This window comes from Somniosus microcephalus, chromosome 8, assembly GCF_052327205.1.
Source record: "Somniosus microcephalus isolate GS21.2 chromosome 8, FLI_Smic_1.0, whole genome shotgun sequence".
In the NCBI taxonomy this organism is placed as follows: domain Eukaryota; kingdom Metazoa; phylum Chordata; class Chondrichthyes; order Squaliformes; family Somniosidae; genus Somniosus; species Somniosus microcephalus.
Genome location: NC_140994.1, coordinates 41,069,147 through 41,093,437, shown reverse-complemented (window position 1 = coordinate 41,093,437; position 24,291 = coordinate 41,069,147). Strand labels below are relative to the sequence as shown.

The 24,291-nt window shown below is 44.8% G+C and overlaps 1 protein-coding gene across 1 annotated transcript in view; it reads left to right on the top strand.

Annotated features, from left to right (window-relative positions):
* LOC147113478 (inactive carboxypeptidase-like protein X2) overlaps positions 1 to 24,291 on the top strand; it is a 294,748-nt gene that overhangs the window by 73,111 nt on the left and 197,346 nt on the right. Inside the window, exon 3 of the mRNA XM_085994619.1 lies at positions 13,303 to 13,412. Coding sequence (XP_085850745.1) covers positions 13,303 to 13,412 — 110 coding nt within the window. The remainder of the gene's footprint in view (positions 1 to 13,302; positions 13,413 to 24,291) is intronic.

Genomic DNA, 24,291 nt, shown 5'->3' with positions numbered 1-24,291 from the left:
TTATTTCACAGAGAAGGTGGTGATCATGTGGAGCAGGCTGCTCATAGAGACAAGGAGGCCTCAGCAAATTGAAGAGGGGGTTGGATAGTTTTTTGACAAAAGAAATAAATGTGGGATGTAAAAAAATACAGGGTAGGATATTATTTGAAGACTGTGACTAGCCAGATGGACCACAATTGTCTCTTCTGGTCCTGTACAGTTTTTTGTTCCTAAGGATATAAAACTGAGCTTAAATATAAGAATGAGTTATATGTTAAACAATTATAATTTTGATTAATGTAAAATTAATAACTTCTGCAGTGCTTAACAATGAAAAATTCTGATAATATATTTTGGCTGTTGCATTTCCCAATGTTTCCCCCAATTATTAGAAGTCCATCATGTGATATTAGTGCATTCAACAACCAATCTGATCTATCAAGCACTGAAAAAGAAAGTTTTCACATAGATCCACATATTGCTATTACTAAGATAACATGGGCCATGTTTTGTGTCAGACCTTTTATCTCTATTAAAAATTGATAATGTTGCATATTTCACTTTTTATTGAAAATGTCACATCTCAATTTCACACAGAAGCATTACAATGCCTGACTCCTTTTCTTCGACACCTACTTTGTATAATTTATTTCTCTGTATGACTGATTTTCAGGGACAGCGTTGGAAGCTATAACAATCTCTGAGTGACTATAAATCCTTTCGTTCAACGTTACTGCCTTCTGTAGTATGGTATGATTAAATCTTACCTACTTGATAGAAGACAGTAATAATCCAGTCATATTCATCATTTGGCTTGACCTCTTCCTGCCTTTGTATGCCTGCCAGATAGTACATTACATTATAATGACAGAATTGTGTTTCAGATGCAATTCTTATAGACGTTTATTAGAAACCATGAGATTTGTCTGGGGCAGCTGCAAATCTATTAACACTCTTTAAAATGCTGAAATAGATATACCTTAGCTCAGATTTATGTAACTTAAATTAAATACAGTTGTTAAAGAACATTATACTGTAACAGAATATGTTACATCCCAGCAGCATTTTTTTTTGTTGCAAATTTCAGTTGAAACTATGATTTGTGTTTTGAGATGACTGCAACCAGCTGAAGCCATATTAAACATTTTGGAAGATCAGCAACTAATATCATTGTATACGAGAGACTGGAGATGGGTTCAACTCCTTTATTGTCTTGTATATATTATCTTCAAACGTTTACATATGTGTGTCAAGGAAGAATAGAGTTCAGATGGGAAACTGAAATGGTCACGACAGAGGTTTAAGTACTAACATGTTGATGAAGATCTTGCATTGGAGTAGCTGATGGTTTTGATATTGATCATCGGGTTTCCTCCAGTGTTATTCTGCATTAGTTGTTGACAACTCTGATGCACAAATCAGTGTAATAACTGCAGCCCATCTATAAAACTTACACAGCTGTTTTGCCTCCATTGAGGGTCATGGGCAACAATGCCAGTTGGAGATTCTTACTCGGTCTGGCCTACATGTGACTTCAGTCCCACACCAATGTGGCTGGGGTAGAAATTTGTATGCGTTGCGCCTGCTCTTTCTGGTGTGAAACGGACACTAGGCATGCTAATTTAGCAGATAGATTCAAAGCTGCAACAGATTCTCGGTTCATAGTTTCATTCATCAAGGGGCCAATTAACATTTTGCTTTGCTCTTCTTGCAGCAAACATACCTCTATCCTGAGGAAATGTGTTGGTAAGCTGCTAGGGAGCGAGACTTATAACTGTGGCTCGACTGGGAGTGCAAACAGATGAATATGTATCACAAAACTGTCAAAGTCTGAGTCAAGACCACCACTAAAGTGCCAGAGAGTCTGACCTGTAATAACCACTAGACCACCAGAGAGTCTGACCCATAATAACCACTAGACCATCAGAGAGTCTGACCTATATCCACCACTGGCCCACCAGAGAGTCTGACCCATAATAACCACTAGACCATCAGTGAGTCTGACCTATATCCACCACAAGACCGTCAGAGAGTCTGACCTATATCCACCACTAGAGCATCAGAGAGTCTGACCCATAATAACCACTAAACCATCAGAGAATCTGACCCATAATAACCACTAGACCATCAGTGAGTCTGACCTATATCCACCACTAGACCATCAGAGAGTCTGACCTATATCCACCACTAGACCATCAGAGAGTCTGACCTATATCCACCACTGGCCCACCAGAGAGTCTGACCCATAATAACCACTAGACCATCAGTGAGTCTGACCTATATCCACCACTAGACCATCAGAGAGTCTGACCTATATCCACCACTAGACCATCAGAGAGTCTGACCTATATCCACCACTGGCCCACCAGAGAGTCTGACCCATAATAACCACTAGACCATCAGTGAGTCTGACCTATATCCACCACTAGACCATCAGAGAGTCTGACCTATTCCACCACTGGACCACCAGAGAGTCTGACCCATAATAACCACTAGACCATCAGTGAGTCTGACCTATATCCACCACTAGACCATCAGAGAGTCTGACCTATTCCACCACTAGACCACCAGAGAGTCTGACCTATATCCACCACTAGACCACCAGAGAGTCTGACCCATAATAACCACTAGACCACCAGAGAGTCTGACCTATATCCACCACTAGACCATCAGAGAGTCTGACCCATATTAACCACTAAACCATCAGAGAGTCTGACCTATTCCACCACTGGACCACCAGAGAGTCTGACCTATATCTACCACTGGCCCACCAGAGAGTCTGACCAATAATAACCACTAGACCACCAGAGAGTCTGACCTATGTCTACCACTAGACCACCAGAGAGTCTGACCTATATTAACCACTAGACCATCAGAGAGTCTGACGTTTATCTACCACTATACCATCAGAGAGTCTGAGCTATTCCACCATTGGCTCACCAGAGAGTCTGACCCATAATAACCACTAGACCATCAGTGAGTCTGACCCATTCCATCATTAGACCACCAGAGAGTCTGACCTATATCCACCATTGGCCCACCAGAGAGTCTGACCCATAATAACCACTAGACCATCAGAGAGTCTGACCCATTCCATCATTAGACCACCAGAGAGTCTGACCTATATCCACCACTAGACCACCAGAGAGTCTGACCCATATTAACCACTAGACCATCAGAGAGTCTGACCTATATCCACCACTGGCCCACCAGTGAGTCTGACCTATATCTACCACTAGACCACCAGAGAGTCTGACCTATATCTACCACTAGACCATCAGAGAGTCTGACCTACTCCACCACTAGACCACCAGAGAGTCTGACCTATGTCTACCACTAGACCACCAGAGAATCTGACCTATATCTACCACGAGACCACCAGAGAGTCTGACCCATATTAACCACTAGACTATCAGAGAGTCTGACCTATATCCACCACTGGCCCACCAGTGAGTCTGACCTATATCTACTACTAGACCACCAGAGAGTTTGACCTATATCTACCACTAGACCACCAGAGAGTCTGACCCATATTAACCACTAGACCACCAGAGAGTCTGACCTATATCTACCACTAGACCACCAGAGAGTCTGACCCATATTAACCACTAGACCACCAGAGAGTCTGACCTATATCCACCACTGGCCCACCAGAGAGTCTGACCCATAATAACCACTAGACCATCAGAGAGTCTGACCTATTCCACCATTAGAGCACCAGAGAGTCTGACCTACATCTACCACTAGACCACCAGAGAGTCTGACCTACATCTACCACTAGACCACCAGAGAGTCTGACCTATATCCACCACTAGACCACCAGAGAGTGAAGATGGTGAAGAAGTTGTGAGTAGTGTTATGCCAAGTGCCAGTTTTAAAAACCTGATGATCATAAAAGGAAGGAAAGACTGAGAGTGGTAAGGAGTTACAGTTTGAGCTTTTTCCAATACATAAAGTATAGTGTTCATAAGTAGACCGAGTCCTGTATGATCTGAAACCTACACGTTTAGTCTCTGCCTGTGCAGGGTTAGTGTAGTCCAATTTAACAAGGAACCCCAAAGAGCAGTAAATTTTTTATCGTAGAATCCATGGAATGCTCAATATGTTCTCCTGTCATCTCAGAAGACAGAAAAATAACACACCTCGAGATCTCTGTACAGGCTACAGTTGCTTGTCTGGATTTAGTTACAGATACATTAATATGTAGAAGAAATATAGATGAGATACAATACAACATAAAGGGCCAGATTTTGCTGTAGCACCTGCCGTTAGTTGGACTTCCCCCTGCACCCTTCAGCTCCCAAAGATGCAGAAAGTGTGAGCTGATAACGGCACAGTAAGTGAAACAGGGCATCTGGGACCTGAGTGAACATGGCAACTAACAGGGTATCTCCTTAATCAATGAGATTTAAAGATTGGGAAATAAATGGCGGAAGGACTGCGAAGGAGGGTGAATTAAAGGGGGTGAATTTAATGTCAAATCAGGTACAGAAAGAGAAATAAAAAGAAGGAAAGAAAGATTGGATTAAGAGAGAGAGAGAAAAGAGACAGAAAGGAAAAGTAAGAAAAAAAATAAAATTAAAAACATGACATTTTTAAAAATTCCCTGAAAAATTCAAAACTTGAAGGAATGAGACACCGCACTTGTAATAGTTAATTTTCAGTGTCAGAGAGGTTGATTGACAGTAATTAACATTATTAAAAGGGTACTTACACTACTAATTACTAGCTCTAAATATCTGCGGCGGGTTTGGTTCATATCTACCACGCAAGTACAGCAACTTCATGAAATGCAATGCGTGTCAATAGTGAGGCCGACAGTGAAATGCCATTTTCGCAGAGCTAACAGCGTATTTAACCTTGCACCTGCTCCTCGCCTGAAGTTGCTGTACCGCTTATGCAGAAATAGCGACGAGCGTCATAAGCCTCACCGTTATTTTGACAGCAAATTCTGGCCTAATACTTAGTGAGAGAATTGGAACCAGTCTACAAGGGGTTAATTTAATTTTTTTCAGGGAGCTGATTCTTATAGTCTCCTTGCAAACCACAGATCCTCTGGATAAACCAGCTGGGCTTCTCTTTCCTTGTCAATGGTTTTTCAGTATGAACTTTTCCACATAGTACACGAGTCATCATGCTTACAGAGCCTGGATGTTTTTGCCAGAACTAAAAAATAGTCGACAAAATTGCTTTCATGTAAAGCCATTTCTTTTAAAGTAGATTAGCAGCCATGGTGTTAACAGTCTTTACACCTTAGCAAATAAAATGGCAAAAGCCTGTAACTGCTTTTATTGCATATTTCTGCCAGTACCTAACCATGGCTAGAAATTGCAATTTCACCTGTCAAACTGCAGACATTAACATTTTGAAACCTGCTGCCTCAACCATCAAAGGAACTTTATCTTCACTGATTTCTTACTAGTAGACTGATAGCCTTCTATTTTCAAACTTTGCAAAAAGGCAGAAACCTCCATTTTGAACCCTAGCTATTTAAAAAAAAAACAAATCTGGGCTGGATTTCCTGGGGGGGTCAGCGGGTGTGGTCAGTGGTGAGTCGGGTGTGAAAGTGTTTTTTTTCCCCCAGCGGGTTGGGACCCCGCTGTCAACCCACCGCCACGTTCCTTTACCAAATGTCAGGTCTGTCAGCACTGAACAGATCCAAAACGCAGCGGCGGGGGAGGCCGTTAAAATAATTAGTGACTTGTTTACAGCCACATAACAATGGTTTTTTCCCAGCTTTTTGGATTTGACAGGTCGCCCACCAGTTTCCCGCTGTGCCTCGACCTCGTCTGTGAAGCTGAGGCGGAAGTTCAGTGGCCATTGAACCAGCTGATGAGTTGACAGCTTCAACTGTCAAGTCAAAGCTCCCAGCTGATTGAGAAATGTTCCCTTAATCACTAGCTTCTCTAAACTGCAATTCCACTACAGATTCAGGATGCTGCAAGTCTTTACACAAGTCTCCATCCAGTCTGACCTCATTACCTCTCACTCCATTGACAGATCGCTTCTGTCATCTCTACTTCACTTGCCATCTATTCCATCAGCATGGGTGCCCTTGAAACTCTCTCACCTTGGTCCTCAGAATCCCACCACGATCAGCCCCAACACCAGCATCACCAGTCACACCAGTAGCACCAGGCACACCAGCAACAACACCAACCTTCTCCACAATCAACTGATGCTGCACAGGACACAGGGCATCAGCACCCAAGCACATTGCTGCCCAGGAGGCCAGGGATGGCCTGACCATGGTCATATTTACTTCACTTGACGCTCTACACCCTGGCTGCCACATGATGTGCCAGGTTGGCACCACCCCACACCAACACCGTAAAGCATCCTTACAATGCCCAAGCCATTTCTTTCACACTCATGACCATTGCGGGGGGGGTACCATTATGTCTCACCATTCACTGCAACTCACTAAGCCACTTCCAAAGGTGCACACAAATCTGTCCAAGAACGCAAATTGCTGAAAATAAAGTTTTCAATGTTTGACACCACATTAACAGAAACTTTACATGAACATTGCATAAAACACCCCAGTGCCTACCCTTGTGTGTTGTTAGTTGGTACGATTGCACTAGGATGAGTGTGAGGGGTGGTTGTGAGATGGGGATGTGATAATATAGATAGAGAGGGATGGGTGGAGGTGCAAGGTAAGTTGGTGTGAGTAAGGATGTGCAGGAGTAGGGTAGGGAAGGCAGAGTGATGGGGATGTGATGAGAGGCACAGCAGGATGAGGTTGAGTGAGACTTTGCAGTAACATTTCGTGATCTACTGAGATCATTGAAAGGTTTGTGCCACTGCAACCTGGTCCTCCTGATGACATCCCTGCTTGTGTCCTCCTGTGCAATGTGCAACCAGGCTGCGTTGGTCTCCTGGGGCGGTCTCTTCCACCCTTGGAAGGGAAGAGGACCTCCCTGTGTGCTGTGACTCCCTCAATAAGCATATGGGGGGAGTCATGGGAGAGCCTGGGTGCAGGGGTGCACCTCTGTGCAGTGCTTGTCAGTGTTTGTAGCACCTCAATGCTGTAGAACACTGACAGCACAAATGTCAAAAGAAAGTTGGCCATGGCCCCTTTAAGGAAACCGGCTGATGACGCATCATGAATGAAATCACCAGACCCGCTTCCTCTAAGTGTCCGGGAAACGCGCTGGGCGGGCTTGACAAGCCCAATCGGGAAATTCATTTTAGAGGCCAGGATGGAGCCAGCAGCAGAGTCGGGACCCGCCGCTGACGTCGCCGCAACGGACCGGCCGAGGTTCGTAAAATCCAGCCCAGAGTGACTGCTACCAATAAACCGGAAGTTACCGGAAGCTGCGCAGAAGCATTCTGCACATAAATGCCAGATCCCAAATATGAAAAAGTAACGTTCACCACAACAGACAAGAGGAGCTGATAGTAATAAACACACTCGGCGAGAGTACAATAAAACTCTCACAATCTGACAACATCCGAGTATCTCCTTCAAGTCACATTTCCTCATTAAATTGTACTGGAAGTTTTAGCAGTTCATTCTGATGAACTAATCACACCGCTGCCACTCTCTCTTCTTGCGTTGCTTCTCTGCTCTCCCTCTCATTTTCCTCCCCTGTCTCTTTGTCTAGCGCTCCTCTCTCCATCTCTCCGCACTGTCTTTATTTTCTTTCTCAATGATCCTTTTCCCAGCCGATTAAATCCTAACATCCTGCGCCTGCATTCTGTTCACCAGTCGCGTGTTCATACCACAACCGACAGAGGAGCTGATGGCGATAAACACGCTCCGCGAGAGTACAGTCAAACTCTCACAATCTGACAGCACCCCAATATCACCTTCACGTCACATTACAGACCTCACAATACCTGAAATTTCCAACCCCTCACCTTTCTCACCAATCTGTGGGAAGTCCGACGAGAGCAACCAAAAAAACGCTGGGACTGCATACGCACAACTACTTTATGTCGTTGGCAGCAGTCGCGTCCTTTAAAAAAAAACATTATATGAAATAGAGAAATTCCTATTGGGGAATATTTTCTGATCAACGCTGTTCCTTGACGCATGGTTGCACTGAATCCCTTCTTGTATCTTTTTAATGCAAGCATTATTTATCTTAACAGTGCCTTTCAGAACACTAAGAGCGAGTGGTTAGCATTCCCGCCCCAGAGTCAGAAGGTGTAGGGTCCGAGACCTGCTCCAGGCAGCCCCAGCGAGTGGAAACTGGAGCTTTGGCTCTAAATTCTGGGTTGACATCCAGCAGGGCACTTGTGCCCAATGGGTGTGGGTGTGGGTGCCCCCCCTCCCCCCATCGATCCCTAAAACCCATCTGCTACATAGGGTTAGCTATCCAATTGGCTGATATAATCTGACAAGAAAGAAAGACTTGCAATTTTATAACACCTTTCATGACCTCAGGGTGTCCCAAAGCACTTTACAGCCAATAAAGTACTTTTTAAGTGTTGTCGCTGTTATAATGTAGTAAACGCAGCAGCCAATTTGCGCACAAGGTCCCACAAACAGCAATGTGATAATGACCAGATAATCTGTTTTACTGATATTGGCTGAGGGTTAAATATTGGCCAGGACACCGGGTAGAACCCCCCTGCTCTGGTTACAGAAACTACCAGTGTGAGCGCTGGTAGCGACAATACATCATCAAATCAGGATTTACCCCCCAGAAAAATCAGAAAATATACAGCAGAGAATTCCAGGGCTAGATTTTCTGTTGGTTTTCTGCCTGTTTTTTTGGTGATCCTGGAACAGCCAATGGAGGAAAATGTGGCAGAGGCTTTGTGGAGATTCTCTGCCACTCCTGAAGCCATCCGCACTAGCCTCAACCCTCGATATCAGCCTCCCGCAGCATTCACTGAAAACCCACCCCCAGGATGCAAATAGTGATGAAATGACTGCAATGTGAAACATTTCAATTCTCTCCCTACTGCCTGGGCCCAGATAAGGCAAGTGTGCAACTGCCATTAATTGTGTGTTTATGTGTAATGTGTACTCAGCTGAAAATTCAAATATAAAGAAGTTATATTTATGTAGCACATTATCACATCCTTTACAACCAATGGATTGATTTTTAAAAATTCATTCTGGGGATATGGGTGTCATGAGTAAGGCCAACATTTACTGCCCATCTGTAGTTGCCTTTGAGAAGGTGGCGGTCGGCCTTCTTCTTAAGCCGCTGCAGTCCATGTGGTGAAGGTGCTCCCATGGTGCTGTTAGGCAGGGAATTCCAGGTATTTGACCCAGTGACCATGAAGGAATGGTGATATCTGTCCAAGTCAGCATGGTGCTTGACTTGGACCGGAACTTGGAGGTGATGGTGTTCTAGACCTGGACGACATTCAGGCTTGGGCTGATAAGTGGCAAGTACCATTCGCACCACACAAGTGCCAGGCAATGACTATAAAAAGAAAGAAAGACTTGCATTTATATAGCGCGTTTCATGACCATCGGACATCTCAAAGCACTTTACAGCCAATGAAGTACTATTTGAAGTGGAGTCACTGCTGTAATGTAGGAAACACGGCAGCCAATTTGCTCACAGCAAGTTCCCACAAACAGCAATGTGATAATGACCAGATAATCTGTTTTTGTTATGTTGATTGAGGGATAAATATTGGCCAGGACACCGGGGATAACTCCCCTGCTCTACTTTGAAATAGTGCCATGGGATCTTTTACGCTCACCTGAGAGAACAGACCTCACCTCGGTTTAATGTCTCATCTGAAAGACAGCACTTCCAACAGTGCAGTGTCAGCCTAGATTTTGTGCTCAAGTCCCTGGCATGGGACTTGAACCCACAACCTTCTGACGCAGTGGCAAGAGTGCTACCCACTGAGCCACAGCAAGGGAGAGTCTAACCCGGCCCCTTGACATTCAATGGCATTACCATTGTTACCATTGACCAGAATCTTAACTGGCCCAGCCACATAAATACTGTGGCCACAAGAGCAGGTCAGAGGCTGGGTATTCTGCAGTGAGTGTCTCAACCCCTGACTCCCCAAAGCCTTTCCACCATCTATAAGGCGCAAGTCAGGAGTGTGATGGAATAATCTCCACTTGCCTGGATGAGTGCAGCTCCAACAACACTCAAGAAGCTCGACACCATCCAGGACAAAGCAGCCCACTTGATCGGCATCCCATCCACCACCTTAGACATTCACTCCCTCCACCACCAGCGTACCATGGCTGCAGTGTGTACCATCTACAAGATGCACTGCAGCAACTCGCCAAGGCCACTTCAGCAGCACCTCCCAAACCTCTACCACCAAGAAGGACAAGGGTAGCAGGTGCATGGGAACACCACCTGCAAGTTCCTCTCCAAGTTACACACCATTCTGCTTGGAAATATATATCACCGTTCCTTCATCGTCGCTAGGTCTAAATCCTGGAACTCCCTCCCTAACAGCACTGTGGGAGTACCTTCACCACACAGACTGCAGCGGTTCAAGAAGACGACTTACCACTACCTTCTCGAGGGCAACTAGGGATGGGCAATAAATGCTGGCCTTGCCAGCGACGCCCACATCCCAGGAATGAATTTTTTAAAATGCACCTGTTCCATTTTCTTCTGAGTGGTGGAGGTTGCGGATTTAGGAGGAGCTGTTGATGAAGACTTTTGAAGTGTGTTTACTGTTATTATGTAGGCAAATATGGAAATATGGGTTTCAAAGGTATTTGGGGAAATTAGTCCGAAAGAATTAAAAATTGCAGCCTTGCTTGGAACAGTGGATTCACCTTAAACTGCTACAATTGATAATAGGCTTTTCCAGTCTAACGAGTATTCTGTTTATTCCTTTGTCTAATCGACAACCTCTTTGATTAGTTTGGCCCAGAAATTCGGGTCTCCACAGGTGAGTACTCGCTGGGTACTCACCCGTAGGCCCAACGAAAGTTCCGGTTTCGTGCATGCACTGCACATGCGTGGGAAACCGGAACTTCCGTTCCCTTAAAGGAAGGGGTTCAGAGGTCGAATGCGTACGCCGGAGAGGCAGTGCGTGCGCCTGGAACTCAACGTTTTTTTTCCAGGTTTCTCCGGGAGGGTAAGTCTCCAGCAGTTACACTTTTAAAAAGCAGGTGCAAGGCCTGCTTTTAAAAAGGTAAGTGGTGAATTAATTAAAATTAAAACATTTTTTCCACAGGTTTATTATTTTTAAATACTTTAAAGAAAGGTAAGTTTATTTTTAGCCCCGTTAGAAAATCTAATTAATTTTTTCAAAAATTTAAATTATTGTTTAAAATAGTTATTTTATGTAATTTATAGTTATTTTAAATATGTGATTTAAAAAAAAAAATATTTGAAGTTTTAGTTATGTTTTGGGGTTTATAGTATTTATAGTTTTGACAGCTCTTCCTGTCAAATTTATGAATGGGCATTTCCCTGCTACCATTGGCTCTCCATGGCCCACGTGATCCCAGGGGATGCTTCGAACTAACTGTGCCCCTGGGATACGCAAGCACTGCGCGCCGGCAGTGGGAGCAGGCCCAGGATCAGAATCGCACGCGGGCCCACAGCACAACGGCTGGCGCGCTATGTAAGTGCAGGTCGGAGGCTTGCACCCGCGGGAAGCTTCCGACCCGAATTTCTGGGTCAATATTGGGCCTTGGTAGACTACATAAAGGGCTAGAAATTCGGTGCATTTGCGCCTCTCGTTAGCGCCCCTGGATGCAAAGACCTTTTGCCCAGGCGCGGCAGTGCTAACGACTCCCGCTAAATTCAGCAGGAGTTTAGTGGTGGTGGTAACCGGTAGCACCCTGCTCCGCTGTGCAGGCGATGATGACGTCATCACCGTGCGCAGCACCCCATTTTTGCCCCATTGTGCTGGGCGATGACAGCGACCGATTCAGGGGGTGGGAACGGAGCGGCAGGAGGCTCACGGGGCGCTAAGTAAATGGGAGCTGATGGGCGGGGAAATAAACCGGCCGACTTACTTGTCGCGGCCCGTTGCGTCTTTGAACGCGGGGTCCGTGCCGTGCGCTCCCAGGTAGGGCCTCACAGAGTTGTGAGCTTGGGCCCTCCCCTTTAATGAGGGGATGAGTACTTCCATGCGGCAGCGTTACGTGGCCCAGTGCGTAGCACTGCAGAACGCACTGCCCCGATATTTGGCGCTCTAAGAAGGAAGTGAAGAGCTTGAATTAGCGCTCCACTTCCCTCTTGGGGTGCTAAAACTGAAGTTAGCGATCGCCAGCGATGTTAGCGACACAAAATGGTCACTAACAAATTTTTCCCCCTTCATTTCTTAGCTCTGACAGGCCATGGTTACATTCATTCCTCTAATTAAATTAGTAAAGAGGACAATGTTTTGAGAGCTGATTACAGTCAGTAAGGCCGTCAGTTTCGAGGTCTGCAGGATGGGTCATTAACCCAGAGACAATAAAAGCTTGTGATGAGACTGAAGACAGAAATAAGAGGGGCCTGGACATGTGCATATCGTCAATATGATTGGGTAGGTTGCAGGGAGTATGGGAGAAAACATGATTGGACAAATTCTGCTGCAAGTTCCTGTTTGCGGGGTATAACAATGGCTTTGGGCCCACTCTCAGTGAAGAAGATTCAACAGTGACCACCTAGAGGGTTAACGAGGACGAATTGTAGGGGGAAGGTGGAACAGGAGTCAAATCTTGTAGCCAAGGAAGACCAGGGTAATATAAATCTCAACTGTTCCTTGTAAATTGTTGCTGAAATACTGTAATGTATTAAGTCTTATATCAAATAGATACCACCACTGTTTCCAATACGGATAATAGGAAATAGTCCAAAAGGGCTATACATGGCAGCCAACCATATGCACAACAAGGTCCCACCAGCAACAACTGAATGAACGCTCAGCTAATCTCTTCTGTTGGGTGGTAATCGTTGAGGGAAAACTGTTAGCTGGGACACTGGGAAAACTCCCTGCTCTTCTTTAAATCCTGTCCTGGGATCTCATGTCCGCATGAGCAGGCAGGTGAAGCCTTAGTTTAACAATTCATCCAAAAGACAACATGTCTGAAAATGCAGCACTCCCTGAGTACGGCACTGTAGTGTCAGCCTAGATTATGTGCTCAAGTCCTGGAGTGGACCTTTTGACTCAGAAGTGAGAGCACCACCACTGTGCCAAGCTGAAAAAAGATAAAATGGAATAAGATATTTTTGGCTAACTTTTTAATTTATAAAGAGATTAGGTTAAAACAAAGTTTGCTACATCTTATGTACCTTTCCAAAATGTTGTCACATTAATAACTAAAAAATATTTCAAACAGCGAGAACCAGTAAATGGCAGAGAAAGACTACGTTAAAGTGCTTAGTATTGATATATTACAGGTTTGAATTATTTCCTTCTGTTCTTTAACAGAATGCCCTCCTCTGGGCTTGGAGACGCTGCGAATTGATGATTTTCAGCTCCATGCATCTACTGTCCAGCGTTATGGTTTGGGGGCTCACAGAGGCAGACTGAACATCCAGGTATGTATTTAAAAAGCACATTTAAGTTTTGTATGGGGGAGGGGAGTTTCTTCAGCCTTATTAAATGCCAAATAAGTAATATATCAAAGAAGCAACATCAAAGGGAACTCTAGTGTAGGGGTAAGTGGAAGGATTTAAATCAATATCATTCCTCTATCATTTTAGCTTCTTAATTGAGTTCAAAAAAATTGTATTTAATGGACTGTAAGGGCAGCTCTTTAATCTGTTCATTTTAATGGGGCAAACACATTAAGATGCTGTAGGGAAAAGGGATTCCTTTACAGTGGGTGTGTATCAAAGGAGCGAGAACAGTTAATTGGCTGTTTGCTGAGTGTCCGTAGGTTGTTGTGTTAGCAAACACCCGATGAATGCTCAGCAGCAACAGGGGGGGAGGGGGAAATTAACATAGGGAGAATGATCTGTGAACAATCTGTGAACATTACAAAGCAACGGGTTTTTGGCTCTGCAAAGCAGATGCTGCATGGGAATCCCCTTCCCTTACATCATCTGAACACATCCCCTCTGTTAAAATGGGTGGTACAGGGTCCCTGTGGAGTTCTGCAATTACTGCTATTTTTAAATAATCCAGAAAGTAAAACAGCACACGGTATTCTTCTAACCCAATGCTGCCAGTGGGTACCCGTGCCCAGCAGAAGCCCACATTGGAAATTCAAGCATGTGCTGTGCCTGATTTTCCGAGCATTGCTTTAAATGGTCAGAATATCATGCTCAGCATGTGGCCCATTTCCACATTGCCCCCCCCTGGTGGGTGAGGCTCCCCACTGGCAGCTCAAAGGTGGAAAATGATCCCTGAGAAGTGCTTTTTGAGTGTGTGCTCTACATCTTGGCATTGAAGTTACACTGTGGAACAACTGTGAATCAAAGCATCCATCTGGAATTTCTCGGCACTGTTTTAGCAGAGGCATTAACCTAGTAAACCAAAAAGAAGGGAAATAGAATTCTGGGTTTCACATATAGCAGCATTGAATATAAAGGCAAGGAAGTGATGTCAAATCTGCAGAAGACACTGGTCAGGCCACAGCTGGAGTATTACATGCAGTTCTGGGCACTCTGTTATAGAAAGTTTATTAGAGTCATTGAAAAGGTACAGTGAAGATTCACTGAACTGACCCCAGGAAGGAGAGACTATAGTCACAAAGAAAGATATAAATAATTGAGGCTTTTTTCACTGTAAAGGGCAAATCTAGTAATGGTTTTCCAGAAGCTTTGGAGGGGATATATAGCGAATGACTGTTTCACCTGATTGGCAAATCAGTAACAAAGGGGCAAAGATTTGGGATTTTCCCCAGAACAATGAAGAGAAAATGAAAAGGATTACCCAGGGTTAGTAGAACATGGAATGCTGTACCACAAGTGGTTGTTGAGGCAGAAACTAGAACATCCTTTAAGAGGAAATCAAATAAATACTTGAAAAGGAAGAATATAAAAAGATTTGTGGAAAGAACAGGAAAATGGAATTAGAATAGATAGTTCCACTAGAAGCGCTGACCGGCATGATGGGTCAAATGGCTCCTCCTGTACTATCATTTCTGTGTTTCTATAACATCACTGCTAAATTCAGGTGAACATGTTCAGTGGTGGTAACTTCAAGGCTCATGAGTTCTGCGTGAGAAGGAGTTTCTTAAGTTATTGTCTAAATACAACTGTCTCACCAGCTAAAACAAATGGGTGAGAATTGGTTGTTCTCCATCAAATGGACTGTTTTATTGGTGAAATGCAAACAAAAGCTCTTTTTCTTGGTACAGTTTTGTAAACTAGTCATTGCAATCAAGGTAGCTTCATTCTTCACATATACCTGCCAATTTTTCTGAAAAATTATACTGGTGATCTTACCTTCTATATTAAACAAAAAATGTCCATTTGAAGTGGATGTCATTAATTACTTGCTATTTTGGTCCTCGGTGCAGTACGTCCTTTTAAGAGTCATTTTTCAATCACTGCTGAGACCTTACAAGGCTCACCAAGCAGCTTCTGTGGATCAGTCTCTGTTTCAGTTTCAAATAATTTATGGATATAGTGAAGAAGTGGCTGGAAACCTTACACTGGTATTAATGTGAAATGTGATCTACATATTGACCTTAGCAGCTCTCAGTCTTTCTCACTCAGTTAAAACAAAAAGCAGTTTAAAATTTAGGAAACACAGAGCTAAAGTAATAGTAGGAGCAGCCACAGCAGCATTTGTTATAAGGCGGTGAAATTCAACTTAGGCGGGAGTCCAAAATGGACGGTAGTGAATCTGTCGCCAATTATGCACCCCGCCTGATTTTCCAAAATCTAAAGGGTGGGGGCATAACATGCAGTCAATTCGCAACCACTCATTTTAACACAGGTGATATCTATCGGCTCCACCACCCATTATACACCCGTTTCGATTTTCCTTTCCATTGACTTCAATAGTGAAAGAAATCAGGCGGCGTGTATAATGGACGGTCCATCCGATAATGATATAATTGATATAATTGATAGATCCTGCTCGGCTGATTTCGAATTCCTCATGGTAAGGTGCAGACCCTTCTACCTGCCTCGGGAATTCACGGCTGTTATCATCACTGCGGTCTACATCCCACCACACGCTAATGCCAAACTAGCACTGAAGGACCTCTACGGGGCCATCAGCGAACAACAAACTGCGCACCCAGATGGAGCTTTTATCGTCGCGGGGGACTTCAATCACATAAACCTAAAAACTGTACTACCAAAATTCCACCAGAATGTCTCCTGCCCCACAAGAGAGGAGAACACACTGGATCAAGTCTACATGAGCATTGTAGACGCTTATAAGACCATTCCCTACCCCCACCTTGGGAAGTCTGACCACCTCTCCCTGTTTCTAGCCCCGGCATACAAACTGCTCATCAAAAGAGGGAGAACATCAGTGAGAGCAGTGAAAGTATGGCCAGAGGGGGCAGTATCAGAGCTTCAGGACTGCTTCGAACGCACTGATTGGGGCATGTTTGCCCATAATGACATCGAGGAATACGCATCCACAGTGCTATTCTACATCAACAGCTGTGTCGAGGTCGTCACGACCCATAAAAATATCAGGACATACCCCAACCAGAAACCCTGGATGAATGGAGAGGTCCGCTCACTGTTGAAAGCACGCGACGCAGCATTTAAATCTGGCGACGCGGCGGCTTACAGTGCAGCTAGGACCAACCTAAAAAAGGGTATCAGGACTGCCAAAAGGAAACAGACACTGCAGATAGAGGATCACTTCTGCAACAACTCGGACCCCCGGCGCATGTGGCAAGGCATCCAGTCCACCACTGACTACAAGGGCAAAAACACCAGTCCCCCGGTTAGCGATGCCTCCCTTCCGGAGGAGCTTAACAACTTCTACGCTCGCTTCGACAGGGACAACAGGGAGCCGGCTACCAAAGCCTTGCCACCCCCGGAAGACCAGGTGCTCACTCTGTCGACCTCCGACGTAAGGGGTGTTCTACGCGGAGTGAACACACGAAAGGCTGCTGGACCGGATAGCATCCCTGGATGGGTATTCAAGGAATGTGCTGATCAGCTGGCTGATGTCTTCACCGCCATCTTCAATCTGTCATTGGCCCAGGCAGTAGTCCCTACATGCTTCAAGACCGCTACCATTATTCCTGTGCCAAAACAAACGGCTGTGACGTGCCTGAACGACTATCGACCTGTCGCACTCACACCCATCATAATGAAGTGTTTCGAGAGACTGGTCTTAGCCCACATCAAAGCCAGTGTTCCTGCCTCCCTTGACCAACACCAGTTTGCCTATCGTGCAAACAGATCAACGGAGGATGCAATCACAACTGCTCTACACTCGGCACTGAATCACCTAGATGGTAAGGAGACCTACATCAGAATGCTGTTCATAGACTACAGCTCAGCATTCAACACTATCGTCCCCAACAAGCTGGCCACCAAACTCCAAACTCTTGGCCTGAACACTTCCCTCTGCAACTGGACCCTGGACTTCCTAACAAACAGACCCCAGTCTGTCAAATTAGGTAACCACACCTCCCCCCTCTGACCCTGAACAAGGGGGCCCCACAAGGATGTGTGCTGAGCCCCCTCCTCTACTCCCTCTTCACCCACGACTGTGTGGCTGTTAATGGTTCCAACACCATCATCAAGTTTGCGGATGACACCACGGTAGTAGGCCAGATCACCAACAACGATGAGTCAACCTACAGGGAGGAGGTCCAGCATCTCGTGAAGTGGTGCGCCGATAACAACCTGGCCCTTAACACCAAGAAAACAAAAGAAATCATTGTGGACTTCAGGAAGTCCAAAGGCGGAAGTCACACCCCCATCCACATCAATGGGGCTGTGGTGGAAAGGGTGGACAGCTTTAAGTTCCTCGGAGTCCACATCACGGAAGACCTCTCCTGGTCCCTCAACACCTCCTCTCTGGTGAAGAAGGCCCAGCAGCGCCTATATTTCCTAAGGAGGCTGAAGGGATGTAATCTGTCACCCCTGATCCTCTCTAACTTTTACTGCTGCACTATAGAGAGCATCTTGACAAACTGTATCACAGTATGGTATGGCAGCTGTAGCTACTATGACCGGAAAGCCCTGCAGCGGGTAGTCAAAACTGCCCAACGCATTACTGGCACCCGGCTACCGACCATAGAGTACATATACCAGAAACGCTGTCTACGGAGGTCACGGTCCATCATCAAAGACCCTACCCACCCCAGCCACAGTCTGTTCGCCCTCCTGCCATCTGGGAGACGCTACAGATGCATTCGCACCCGTACGACCAGATTTAGGAACAGCTTCTTTCCCAGGGCTGTCATCCTACTGAACTCCACAAATAAACTCTAAAGCCTGCACATCTGCCAATGCACTTTATTATGGTTATATTTATGTTAATATACTACAAGCCAAATGTATGTTGAATGTTTAAATGTTTAATCCAAATGTACACTCTCGGGAGCCGTAAGCCTACATTTCGTTGTACTGCACTTGTGCACTAACAATGACAATAAAAGTTGATTTGATTGATTTGATTTGATTATAACACCCGTTTTACACCATTGCCGAGAGTTAAAATGACCCCCAATAGTATTACAACAGTCTCAGCAATGGGTTTGCACTTCTGTTGGAGACCTGATCTATGGGAGCCGAGAATCCAGCCTCTGCACGGTATCACCGGGGCCAGTACGGTTTATCAGTTCGGCACCAGCTGAGCAGGCCTGATCATACCTCACTTAAAACTGTGAGGTCAGCTGGTTTAAATATGCTTCTGGTACACCTGGCGCCAAGTGCTGGGAACCGCAGCGGGGAGGTGGGAGCTGAAGCCAATGAAAGGCTGCTGCCTGCCGGGAGAGCACTGGCAATGCTTTCTGGAGAGGGACAGGGAGGGTGACAGCGGTTGGAGAGCGCTTGGCCCTTTTATGACCAGCGTGTTGAAAAGGTGGCAAGTTGTTCATGTTTTCTTTGTTTGTTAATGTTAGTGAACAACCTGAGTGGAGATACCTGATTTCTGAACTAACACTAGCAGTTGGATGACACAAAAGCAAAATACTGCGGATGCTGGAAATCTGAAATAAAAACAGAAATAACAACAGAAAATGCTGGAAATACTCAGCAGGTCAGGCAGCATCTGTGGAGAGGGAAACAGAGTTAACGTTTCAGCTCGATGACATTTCATCAGAACTGGAAAAACTTAGAGATGTAACAGATTTTAAGCAAGTGCAGGGGCAGGGAAAGGGGGGAGGGGAGGAAAGAACAAAAGGAAAGGTCTGTGTTAGGATGGAAAGCAGGAGAGATTAAAAGACAAAAGGGATGTTGGTGCAAAGCAAAAGGAGATGGTAATGGGACAAGTTAAGAAACAAAAGATGAGTCTAGATGAGTTGTAAATGGGAATGGCAGAATCATCAACAGCTGCCATGTGAAAAAATAGGGGCCGAGGTTATGCTTTGAAATTGTTGAACTCTATGTTGAGTCCAGAAGGCTGTGAAGTGCCTAATCGAAAGATGAGGTGCTGTTCCTCAAGCTTATGTTGAGCTTCAGTGGAACAGAGTAAGAGGCCAAGGACGGAGAGGTCAGAGTGGGAGTGGAGTGGAGAATTAAAGTGACAGGCAACCGGAAGCTTGGGGTCCACCTTACGGACTGAACGGAGGTGCTTCACAAAGCGGTCACCCAATCTGCGTTTGGTCTCCCCAGTGTAGAGGAGACCGCATCGTGAGCAGCGAATACAGTTTACTAAATTGCAAGAAGTACTAGTAAATCACTTTCACCTGGAAGGAGTGTTTGGGGCCCTGGACAGTGGGAAGGGAGGAGATAAAAGGGCAGGTGTTGCATCTCCTGTGCTTGCACGGGAAGGTGCTGTGGGATGGGGAAGGGGTGTTGGGGGTGATTGAGGAGTGGACCAGGGTGTCGCGGAGGGAGCGGTCCCTTCGGAATACTAAAAGGGGAGGTGAGGGGAAGACGTGTTTGGTGGTGGGACCACGTTGGAGGTGGTGGAAATGGCGGAGGATGATCCGTTGAATGTGGAGGCTGGTGGGGTGAAAGGTGAGGACAAGGGGAACCCTATTGTGGTTCTGGGAGGGAGAAAGGGTGAGAGTAGAAGTGTGAGAAATAGAACAGACATGGTTGAGGGCTGTGTCAGCCACAGTAGAGGGGAATCCTCGGTTGAGGAAAAAGGAAGACATATCGGAAGCACTAGTATGGAAGGTGGCATCGTCAGAGTAGATGCAACGGAGACAGAGAAAGTGGGAGAATGGAATAGAGTCCTTACAGGAGGCGTGGCGGGAGGAAGTGTAGTCCAGGTAGCTGTGGGAGTCAGTGGGCTTATAGTGGATGCCTGTCGATAGCCTACCCCCAGAAATAGAGACAGAGAAGTCGAGGAAGGGAAGGGAAGAGTTGGAGATGGACCATGTGAAGGTGAGGGAAGGGTGGAAATTGGAAGCAAAGTGAATGAAATTTTCTAATTCAGGGTGAGAGCAGGAAATGGCACCGATACAGTCATAAATGTATCAGAAAAAGAGGTGAGGGAGGGGACTGTTATGTTCATTAATAACTAGTCATTTTTATTAAGAACAGCTAGCTTTTGCTAGACACTTTATTGAGCACATGTGGACTAGGTACAGTATCTGTAGAGGCCTCCATCTTGACTGCTGCCTTGTGGGTAGCCTAGTGCATCGTGGGTAGCCCACTCTTATATACATACAGCACCACCTAGTGTACCATTCCAGAATGACAGGTTACTGATCATTACAACCCCCTTTCTTTGAGGTTAAACAAAATCAGTATCAATCAATATCAATCAATAACAACATAAACATCTTCAACAGTCAATACATTTTCAATGTAGTTTTCTTTGTACTCAAAGATTAAGTCTTTCAGACTTTTTTACTTCACGTGTGGATCTTCTCAGCACAGGTAAGTCTTATGTGTTTTCATGAGAGCCTGTTTGTGTATTTGTGTTAGATTGTTCTGGTGGTGAGTGACAAGATTCAGTTGCGGCACTGTCATCAATTTGCTCTTCGATAGTCTCTTGTGTTTTTAGGAGGGAACGGCGGTTCCTCCTGAGAATCTGTCCTTCCTCAGTTCTAACAGTGTATGACCTTGGTCCTACTTCCTCAAGAACTGTAGCTTTCCTGTTCCATGCATCTGGATCCTCAATCCTGACAACATCATCCCTTGTCAATGGTTTCAGAGTTTAGGATGACTTGTCATAGTATGATTTCTGTTTCAGCTTTAACAGTTGAAGTCTCTGTCTCAGTTCCTTACTCTGCTTTTCTTTTGCACAGCAGGGTAGCGTGGTACGCAACTTGCGACCCATTAGGAGTTCAGCAGGTGAAGAACCAGAGTCTAAAGGTGAGGCTCGGTAGCTCAGCAGGGCGAGATAAGGATCAGACTTGCTTTCTGTCGCTTTCTTCAGTAGCTGCTTGAGAACTTGAACATCTTTCTCTGCCTTACCATTCAACTGAGCATACAAAGGACTGGATGTGATGTGTTGAAAGTCATAATGTGCTGCAAACTGTTGCCACTCCTTACAGTTGAAGCACGGACCATTGTCGCTAACAGCAATCCTGGGAATTCCATGTCTGGCGAAGATGGATTTCACATGCATTATGACACTGCTTGCTGTGGTGCTTGAGAGCAGCGCCATCTCAGGATAGTTTGAATAGTAGTCAATCACTATTAGATAGTCTTTACCATTTAAATGAAAAAGGTCCATACCAACCTTTTGCCATGGTGCTGTTGGTAAGTTAGCTACTATCATTGGTTCCTTTGCTTGTTTGTTTTGGTGTTTCTGACATGTCTCACATTTGCCTATCATGTTCTCAATGTCCTTATTTATGCCAGGCCAATAAACAGTGTCTCTTGCTCTCCTTTTGCATTTTTTAATTCCGAGGTGTCCCTCATGAATCCTTTTGAGCATGTCTTGACGTAGAGCCTGTGGAATGACTATTCTGTTCTGTTTTAGTAATAGTCCACTTGCGACACTCAATTCTGACCTTATGTGAAAATATTTTGGACAGGAACCTTTTGGCCAACCATGATGAATGTTCTCTATTACTGTTTGTAATACTATATCTTTTACTGTTTCTTCTGCTATTTGCTTTGATTTTGTGTCTGACACGGGCAGCGCAGCAGTGACCATACTCACATGAACATCCACGTCTTCTTCAGTAGAGCTCACATGACTCATTGTGGGTGCTCGGGATAGTGCATCTGCTAACACTATGTATTTGCCTGGTGTGTAGATCAGTTCAAAGTCATATCTTTGCAGCTTCATCATGAGTCGTTGAATCCTTGGAGACATCTCATTCAGGTTCTTTTTTATGATGGCAACCAGTGGTCTGTGGTCTGTCTCAACTGTGAAGGTGGGAAGTCCATATATGTAGCCATGAAACTTTTCTAGTCCATCTACCAAGCCTAGACATTCCTTTTCAATCTGGGCGTATCGACACTCAGTATCAGTCATAGACCTGGAGGCATAGGCAACAGGCTTCCAATCTTCACCCTCTGCTTGTAGCAAGACCGCACCTAGGCCATCTTTTGATGCATCCGTTGACACTTTGATTCTTTTTGTTGGGTCAAAGAAGGTGAGTACAGGTGTGGTTGTCAGCACTGTTTTGAGGTTTATCCACTCTTGTTCATGTCTTTCTGTCCATGCAAACTCATTTGTTTTACGTAGCAGGTCTCGCAGACAGGCTGTCTTGGCTGACAAGTTAGGAATGAACTTTCCAATGAAGTTTATCATCCCCATGATGCGTAGCACTCCTTTTTTGTCAGTGGGTCGGGGCATTTTGAGTATGGCATTTACTTTTTCCATATCTGGCTCTATTCCTTTACCAGATAGATTATCTCCTAGGAAAGTGACTTCCTGGACGCCAAACTGACACTTGGCTTTGTTGAGCTTCAGTCCATTCCGGCGTATGCTCTGTAGCACTTTAGTCAGTCTCTCATTGTGTTCTTTCAGTGTGGAGCCCCAGATGATGATGTCATCAACATAGACCCGAACTCCTTCCAGACCTTCAATTATGTGTTCCATCGCTCTATGAAAGATTTCAGATGCAGATATTATCCCGAAAGGCATTCTGAGGAAACAATACCTGCCAAATGCTGTGTTGAAGGTGCAGTATTTGGTGCTCTCTTCATCCAGTTTTAGTTGCCAAAATCCTTGTGAGGCATCGAGCTTTGTAAAGTATCTGGCACCTAACATTTCACTGGTGATTTCTTCTTGCTTGGGAATCTGGTAGTGTTCACGTTTTATGTTTGCATTTAAGTCCTTTGGATCCATGCATATTCTTAGATCATTGTTCTTTTTCTTTACACATACCATGGAGTTAACCCAGTCTGTTGGCTCTTCGACTTTCCTGATGACTCCTAGTGTGGTCATTCTGTCCAGTTCATTCTTGAGCCGGTCACGCAGGGGTGCTGGAACTCTTCGTGGAGCATGTACCACTGGCTGAGCATCCTCCTTTAGCTGGATCTTGTAAGTGAATGGTAGAACTCCAAATCCTTTGAACACATCCTGGAAATTATTCACTACAGAATCCACCGAGTCATCTGGTCTGCTTATGGCACAGTTTATACGGTAGACTCTCTTGACCAGTTCTAAGTCCTCACAAGCTTTGTCACCCAATAGTCCTTCAGCCACAACAGAAAACATGAGATGATGCACTTTGTCTTTGACTGTCACTTTAAGTCTGCATACACCTAAGCTATTTATTTTCTGTCCATTATAGTCCTTCAGTAGTACTGACTTTTTCTGTATTTTGGGCTTTTCTTTCATATTGTTAATGTCACTCATACTGATTAAGTTTGCTTTTGCCCCAGTGTCTAGTTTCAATGTAACTAATGCTCCATTTACCTGCAGTGGAATCATCCATTTGTCCTCTTTTACTGCATTAACTTTATGTTCAGCATTGTTAATTCCTGAGGGCTGCACATTTTCTGTATCCTTTTTGATATTGTCACATGACACCTTTCCTACAAAACATGTTTCACTTAAATCAGTGTCCTCAATTACATTAACTCGTTGCCCTTTCTTAGTTTATACTTTTGAAAAGCATTGTTTGGCAAAGTGATTCTTTCCATGACATTTTGTGCACATTTTTCCAAACGCTGGACATTGTTTTAACTGGTGTTTGTAACCACAGCGTTTACAATTAAAAATTCCTTCCTCCGATTGCTTTTCACTTCTGTTCTGCTCATGTTTCTTCCCCTTGTAGGACACAGCACCGACAGCAGCATTTACTGCAATCGCATCATCATTGATTTCACTGAAAGTCTTGGCATGCTTTTGAGCTAGCTCGCTAGCTTGGCATATTTTCACAGCAATTTCCAATGTTAGTTCGGTTTCTCTCAACAGACGTTCTCTGACTTTTTTATCATGAATACCAAACACAATCTGGTC